The 8,204-nt window shown below is 39.3% G+C and overlaps 1 protein-coding gene across 1 annotated transcript in view; it reads left to right on the top strand.

Annotated features, from left to right (window-relative positions):
• The window catches only part of LOC108780946 (paired box protein Pax-6), an 87,272-nt gene that overhangs the window by 77,435 nt on the left and 1,633 nt on the right, over nucleotides 1-8,204 (top strand). The window contains exons 6-8 of the mRNA XM_018548798.1: nucleotides 4,798-5,057; nucleotides 6,026-6,315; nucleotides 7,042-7,352. Coding sequence (XP_018404300.1) covers nucleotides 4,798-5,057; nucleotides 6,026-6,315; nucleotides 7,042-7,352 — 861 coding nt within the window. The remainder of the gene's footprint in view (nucleotides 1-4,797; nucleotides 5,058-6,025; nucleotides 6,316-7,041; nucleotides 7,353-8,204) is intronic.

The following is an 8,204-nucleotide window of genomic DNA, read 5'->3' as shown; positions in this document are numbered from 1 at the left end:
CTCTCTCTCTCTCTCTCTCTCTCTCTCTCTCTCTCTCTCTCTCTCTCTCTCTCTTTCTCTGCCCGATGTCCTTTGTTTTTTGCGCTCTTGTTATTCTTACTGGCTGCATTTGACGATCCTTTCCCCCTCGGCAAGCGACGATTGAAAGTAAACTGCCGATACGCCCGCTACGATGCAATGCCACGAGATCGTAATAGCGCGCGCCATTGTCACGGCCGCGTATACGTTCATACGACAATGCCCGCGTAGTCTTTAAAGCGTTTAGCTAAGTGCACACCGCCCCATTATCGACGTTAATAAACGTTCCTTCTCTTACCCGTCGATCGCCACTCGACTCTGCGAGTCGTGCGCGCGCGACTCCTCGAACTCTGCTCGACCACGAGCGGTGCATTCTAGCGATTGCAAATCAATCTCGATTTATAAAACCAGCGAATGTTTCAAACAATGTAAAACATCTGCTATCGTTTGAATTTGAAGAAAATAGAGCTCCTAAAAGATAAAAAAGAAATAGGTCTCTTTCTCTTGTATTTTCAGATGAAATAAGTAATTTATTAGACTCTTAGATTTCGCTTAAAAAATAATTATTTTCAAATATATTTTTACGTATATTATACTTACATAGTTTGTATTTTAATTATACAATAAGTATAGAAATAATTAATTATGATAGATAATGAATACGTAATTAGTTGCATCTTTTAATTCGTGAAAATGTCGACTTTTTATTGTAATTTTGATTTGTTTATTATCAAAGCTACTTATTTATACGAGTATAGGTATATATTTTTGCCCATAGCAATAAACTGTATAGGCGTGTCAACTGTAAAAATTATATTAACATTCTTGCGCGAAAGAAATATCGAAAGAATATCGAATGCATTGGCGACAACGTTGGTAGATTAAACCTCGAATAGTTCCGCCATCACGCTTGAACGCACGGCAGTCCCGGTTGGTGGATAATTCGTTGAAGGAAGATACGAATGATCTGGTTGGGGCCAGAAACGGGAAAGGGGAACACCGGGTGAGGAAAGGAAGAGGGGACGAGAAGCTGCCTGGGTGGCATGGATTCCCCTCCACGGGTAAAATAGTCCCCCGTTTAGCTCCTGCCTTCGAAACGTTCTTTAGTACGGAGCTTTAGAAGGGTTTCTCTATCCTTCCTCTTTCTCTTTCCCGCATCCCTCTCTCTCTCTCTCTCTCTCTCTCTTTCTCTCTTTTTGTTTTCGCTCGTTTATCGTAGCAGGTCGCGTAAACATATTTGGAGCTATGACACTTTTAGAATCTCTAAGAGATTTAGAGATTCGGTTCATTAAAAGGTACAAAGATATGTCGCCGCAGCTAAAAGATTCGGGACAATAATTTGTATATGAATGTATCAAAGGATTGAAAGGGAAATCGCTGAGTGAATTATTTCCTGCAAATAATTCATAGACATCAATGTATATTCCTTAATATATATTATTATTTCATATGATTTAATCGATTTACTTCAGGCGAGAGAGTTGATATATGTACTTATATAAAGTATAAATAAATATTTTTCGATTGATATTATGTGAATACAATATTCCTCAATTAATATATATACTCAGTATAATAATCTCTATTTAAAATATTTAAATACTTAATCCTTAAAATTATCGTTTATTTGACAAGTTATTAAAATTTATGATTAAAAAACCACTTTGAATAACTTGACATTATTTCAGGAAAATTTATTAACAATTCAATTGCAATACATTATATATTATATCACCGGGAATTTAGATATATATAATGATAAAAAGGATAAAATATAGCCTAATAAGAGTCAAATGCGGATGTTAATGTGCAGAATTTAAAAGCATATTATATTATATGTAAGTTAATGAGATGTAAAATGTACATTTTGGCTTATATTTGACCATCTTCAACAATAATATAAATTTGATCAAAAATAAAATAGAAATGCAGTAATAAGGATAAAAAAAAAGAGAAAAGAAAAAGGATAGAAAGTGGCAGAGCGTGTGAGAAAGATATGGATGAATGAGTAAGGTAGGAACAATGTTTGTATTATAAATGTCAATTCCCCTTCATAGCTTCGTATAAATACTGAAGAGAATAAATTCTATTCCATTCTCTCATCTTAGAATCTTCGAATGACTCGGGTATATCATGAAAACAGTGTATAGATATTTTTGATTGACGGTCGTGCTCTGGTTTACTCCTGTACGCTCTTATGCTCTAGAATTCTAGATTCTCTCCCTTAAACGCTCGAGCTCCGCGTCGGCATTAAACTCGCGTGTATACCACACATAGAAAGCGATGAGCAACGTGAGAGGAGAGCGCGACTTGGCCCCGTGATAGTAAAGACGCAAGATCCAGCAACCGCGAAGGCCCGAAGTTGCTCCACGAATTTCACAGGGATGGGTGGAAAGAGGGGGGAATGGGATGGGGAAGGAAAGGAGGGTTAAGGCGGTTTTAATTATCGCTTAAGACACCCTCCTAGCGTTAACCCCGTACCGTACAGATATACTGACGGAGGGCCGCCCCTAAGGATATCGTTTGCAGTGCACGGTTACGAAGGAGCAACTCAGGGCTAGCGGATGAGAAGGATGTAGACGAGATGAGGGGGATTTCGGGGACAACGGGGAAGGAGGGACGAGGACCGGAGAACTTGTACGCTAACGTCGCACTCGGATTCTCCACGGTACATCGGGGGTGGAAGTTCGAGGCAACCACCAACCCTACGGAGCCGCGAGAACTTTGCCGCTACTAGCGTGGCCGTCTGCCAGCTACTTCCTCGAGCGAGTCACGTGGAGGAGGAAAGGGTGGCTCGAGAGGGACGGGGTTGTATCCCCGGGTTTTGCCGCTTATACGACGATTATTACGGACGTTTTCGTTCGTACCTTCGAGTTTCGTGGGCGCTTCTAATCTGACGTTATATATGGAAAAACGTGATGTACTATCCCATGTCGACAATGTTACTTTAGCGGTAACAGTTATTTGCAACTTCTTGATGTTACTTATTACGTATATCGAGAGGAATTTAGAAAAAACAGCACGGCATATCGAAGAACCACAGCTTATCGTACTGTAAACTGAATATTAGTGACATCTTCATCGAAACTTTTTTGCAATTTACTATTTATATGTCACGAATATATTGCAACAACTGGAAAATATTTTTACCCGTTGAGAGAGGTGATACTTTTTGCAATAAGATATTTGCAGACTTGTAAGATGCTTATATTAGCATTATTAGAAACTGACGATTAATCTAATTTAAGAAAATAATTAATGATTCAGCTTCAGTTTGCGATTGCATTTCAAATTCGACAAACCACGCGAACTGGCGCGCAATTTATAAAATTGAAAAAAATATTTCCAAAATATTTACACATTAATAATATTAAAATTATTAAGCATCAAGATCCACTTTGATAAAAAAATAGAATTATTTCTCTTAATTGATTTTTAATCTAACAAGATTACTTTTAAAACAATTAAATTAAATCCTAAAATACATATGGTATAAAACTGTGTGTCCACAGATAATTGTGTAATAATAGATCAATGAATAAAGAGCAAATTTTTTATCATTCCAATCGTATACCACCACACATACATATGAAATATATAAATAAAAGAATGTATAAATAAATAAGATTCACTGAAGTCAAAATTAAAACGGGAAAAATAAACAAATTATGATTTCTTATCACCAACTGTACATATCTGTACAAAAATATGTAGAATGGAATTGATTAGTAGAATACAACAGCCAATAGCGGCAGAGTGTCACGTGTCACATCGGGCCAGACTCTGACTCCAGTTTCTCCAAGCGGAGAGGAGGTAGTCGTGGAATGACAGTGGCGTATCTCGTGGGGGTGGCCGGCAACTGGCGTCGGGACGCCCGTCGTCTTATCAGGCACCCCCTTGCCTGTAGCTTCCTCCAACCCTCGTCATCCTCTCCTCGCTCTACCCCGTGTGTCTCCTCACCATCCCTCCCCCTCACCTCGTCGTCGTAGCGAGCTCGGTGACGCCTCGACGCGCTCACCCAGAAACCGACGATAAGGTTCACTCGGCGACGCCTGCCTATATCTCTCGCTCGCTCGTTCACATACGCACACCGATACGTATACACGCAAGCACACGTACACACGTAGATACGCGCGCGAGCGCATGTCGCACGTAGGAATTGATATAAGAAACTCGGGAAGGGGAGGAGGGTAAGCGCCGCGAAACCACAAATCGTGCGACGCGTTATCACGCACGTTGATATCGATAATACATCGCCATTGTCGAGATGGAAGGCATTAACTTGCGCCGAGTAATATCGCGGACAGAGATTTGGAGAAGATAACGCTTATCGGTATTTCGACAAAAATTATGTAAGTACTATGTACTAACTTGTGACTTTTTTTATTAATCAACTTTGGATTAATTCGAAAGAAATTTTTCCGATAATTGCGAAGAATTTCTTTGATTTTTTTTTTTTGAGAGATGGATCTTTTTTCTTTAGAGACGAATCTCGTTTTGAACGATTGTGTAACGTTTAATATTCGACATTAAAACCTAGTAGATAAACTTCGAAGTTCTAAAGATATACGGCTTGTTTGTAGTGTTTAAGTTCAGTTTAACTGAACGATGAATCTCTCTTGAATTCTATCTTCGAAAGTTAATCCGTGAAAGAGGCCTTTAGCACGAAAATTATCATCGTAACTATATAACACGATAAAAGAAGACTCAAGATTGCCTGTAATAGTCGTTCGCGCGAAAGACGTTGATAATATTGCACGATGCGTTTTATTATTACAGTAACCGAGCTCGAGGGTGGCGCGCACTCGGACGAGACGAATAGCGGGGGTGACAATAGCAACGCTGGCAGCGTGTCAGGCGGCGCCGATGACGATCAGGCGCGTCTTCGCCTAAAGAGGAAACTGCAAAGGAATCGCACGAGCTTCAGCAACGAGCAGATCGACGCGCTCGAGAAGGAGTTCGAAAGAACGCATTACCCGGACGTGTTCGCCAGGGAAAGACTTGCCGGCAAGATCGGCCTACCGGAAGCGCGAATACAGGTGACTATTCAGCGCAGCGTTGCACCATGAGATTGCTTAGGCCCGTTTCTTTCACAATATGTGCTTACCTAAAGAGATCAAAGGACACCAAGAGATTCATCGATAAAATTTCATTCGTAAATTTCTTGGTATTTTCTTAAAATTCACAATAAAAAATCAACTGTGCCTTAAAAGAATAATATTGCTGGTGGGTTACATTACAGAGATATTATTATTATATAATTTATTATATATTTATTATTCATGCCAAAATTATAATTTTAGAATATATTCTAATTTCTCTGAGTGAAGGATCGAAATTATCGGATGAATGACGAGGACAGTATATGATGATTTACGAGAAAATTAGATATTTCGTAAAATATATCAAGGTTATAATAAAAATTGTACCCGTTCAATGGCCTTCAAGTTGAATTATTCTAAACCTCAAATTAATCATCGTTTCTAAAAGGCGTAATGAATTTTTCTAATATTCACCAGCAATTTATAGGTTCCTTTATTTGTTCTAATTCAATATAAAAGTTCGCTGTGTTTTTAATTCTTAAAAATGCTAATTGCAATTTGCGATAATAGCTATATAAGAACAACAGGTTGGCAGTTTCTGAAGAAAAATGGTGTTTTTTGTAATTATAATTTTATCGCTCCAATTTATTTATTTCTAGCTAATTTTGTTTTTTAATCGTTCTTATTGAAACCAACGTCAACATTTGACATTTCCATATCGTTCCACGCGTGTATATATACACACTACAGGTCATTTTATCACGACCACCAAGATCGAAGATCACAAAGATCGGTTTAGTTAACTTAGAATCGACACGTTTTACATAATTGAGAGATCTTCACAGAGAGTAACGAGTTTCCACGACGAATCGTTTTATCCACGACGTTAGCCGATACGTACGAAAGTTATCCGTAGCCTAGCGATTGACCTGTATCTTCGTCTGTCTTCTCGTTCACTAACTCAGGTCTGGTTTTCGAATCGGCGGGCCAAGTGGCGGCGTGAGGAGAAATTGCGCACGCAACGGAGGGATAATCCACCACCGCCACCACAGCAGCAACAGCAACAGCAACAACAACAGCAACACACTGCCGGTGTAAGCCTGGTAGGTGCTGGTCATCCAACGCCGCCGCCACCTTCGGGGATACTTGGGGGCCAGCCGCCTCCGCAGGCACCACCCTCGCCTCCCAGAATACACCACGGATTCGCACCCACTGCTGTGTATCCCGGAATACCCAGCATGCCCGACTCGTATAGGTGAGAATGTAAAAATATAATGTTCATCTTCTGAAAGCTAAGCTATTCGAGATGGATATTAATCCAATGCTTGGCTCTCTGCGATTAATTATCCATTCTTACTTTTACTTAATTTAATTAATTTTATTTAAAAAAGTTATACATCATATATATTTAGTCATTTAAACTTCGTATATTTCGTTTGAACGTAGTCAAAGAAAAACTCTCACACTCAAAAAAAATAATAATAACAGTAACTAAAAAAATTGAAGAAACGTAACACGTGGACTGTCATAAAGTACTAACGAAGTAAGAAAGATAAATACGTTAATTGCGTGAACTAAGGCAACAATAATATTAAAAAAATAATAATGTAAAATATACTTATCGACGCAATGTGCGAGAGTTATTCCGAAAGTAATGAGAAACACACAATTTTTTTTTGTAAATCAGGATTTATAAACAATACAACATAACACTTGTTACTTATTGGTAACAAGTTACTTATATATTAATACTTGTTACTTGTCGGAACTTATTAAGAATGAAAAATAAACAGCACACTACGTGATACTAAAATGGATAATGCGTTCCCATCGTCATCAAGACATATCGGTTCGAGCGAAACATGTTACTCACTTTTGCACCTCGTAAAGAATTATTTCTGACAGAGAGAGAGAGAGAGAGAGAGAGAGAAACGGCTAGGGCCACGCGAACGCACATTCACGAAATCGTTTCCCTTCATAGTCCGATGACGTCGATGCCGAGTTTCACGATGTCGGGCGCCAGCCAACAGAACCAGCACACGACGAGTAGCATGTCCTCGCTGTCCACCGGGGGTGGCATGAGCCCAATGGGTATGACCGTGGGTATGACCGTCGGACCGAGCCCTGGTGCGTGCCTCCAGCAACGGGATAATGGCTATTCGTGCGGAGTCGCGAGACCACCGAGCTACGAGCCTCTTCATCTTGGTTACGGCGCCAGGCCAACCTGCAGCCCTACGCAGCCCTATCACGCGGCGAGCCTCAATCAATACAATCAAAACGCCAGCTCGACCGGTGAGTGTCTACCGCACTCACTGCATTCGCTGCTTGCACTCTAGCCGATGGACTACTACTACGGCTACCATGGATAACACGCTATCGAGCCCGCCGGTAATGGATTATACACGCTTCTGTCACTCCCTCGCCACCCCGAATGTTTCATCCTCCCCCCCCCCTCCCCCCCCCGATCGGTTTCAATCGTTCCGATCTCCTTTACTTGCTCTTTATCCAGTACAAATGTGATCTAGAGCTTCATGTCCGTATACATTACCCGCATCGCATACATCAGCCGCCTGAGCGCTTGCCGTTTCTATTCGGTATACTTATAGTTAGCTGATCGTAGATGTTAAATAAATCGATGTGCAATTCATATTATTAAGGTATTGTGCGTAATCTTGCAAATATTTTGTTCAACCCGCTATTCTATTTCTTTTAACGTCTCTCGCCTTTTTTGTTATTATTTATCTTAAAGATGCTCAAATGAAATAATTACGAGAAAAACACTAATGCCATTTTATATGTATACACATGATACTTAACAAAAAAAAAAAATTAATCGAGGTTTTGAAAAATGTTTTTACTTACTTTCGTATTAATTGCCTCTTAATATGTTAAAAATACTCAATACTTAATTCTCTTATCTCCGCAACAATGCTAGAGTGAAATTTTTACTACAGAGATAGCCACTTTAATAACGTTGTATATGATATAATTGAATTATATTAAATTATTATGCGTGTTTTATTATTTTAGACTATTATTTCAATTTTATTAATTATATTTATAGAATTACAAATGTCTCTTTTACGAGTTTTATCTACTTTTTTAGTAGCATTTTTAGTAGCACCGATTATTGATGATGCCATC

This window comes from Cyphomyrmex costatus, unplaced genomic scaffold (assembly GCF_001594065.2).
Source record: "Cyphomyrmex costatus isolate MS0001 unplaced genomic scaffold, Ccosl1.0 scaffold123, whole genome shotgun sequence".
Taxonomy (NCBI): Eukaryota; Metazoa; Arthropoda; class Insecta; order Hymenoptera; family Formicidae; genus Cyphomyrmex; species Cyphomyrmex costatus.
The sequence above is the reverse complement of the archived record's forward strand: the minus strand, read 5'-3'. Positions and strand labels throughout refer to the sequence as shown.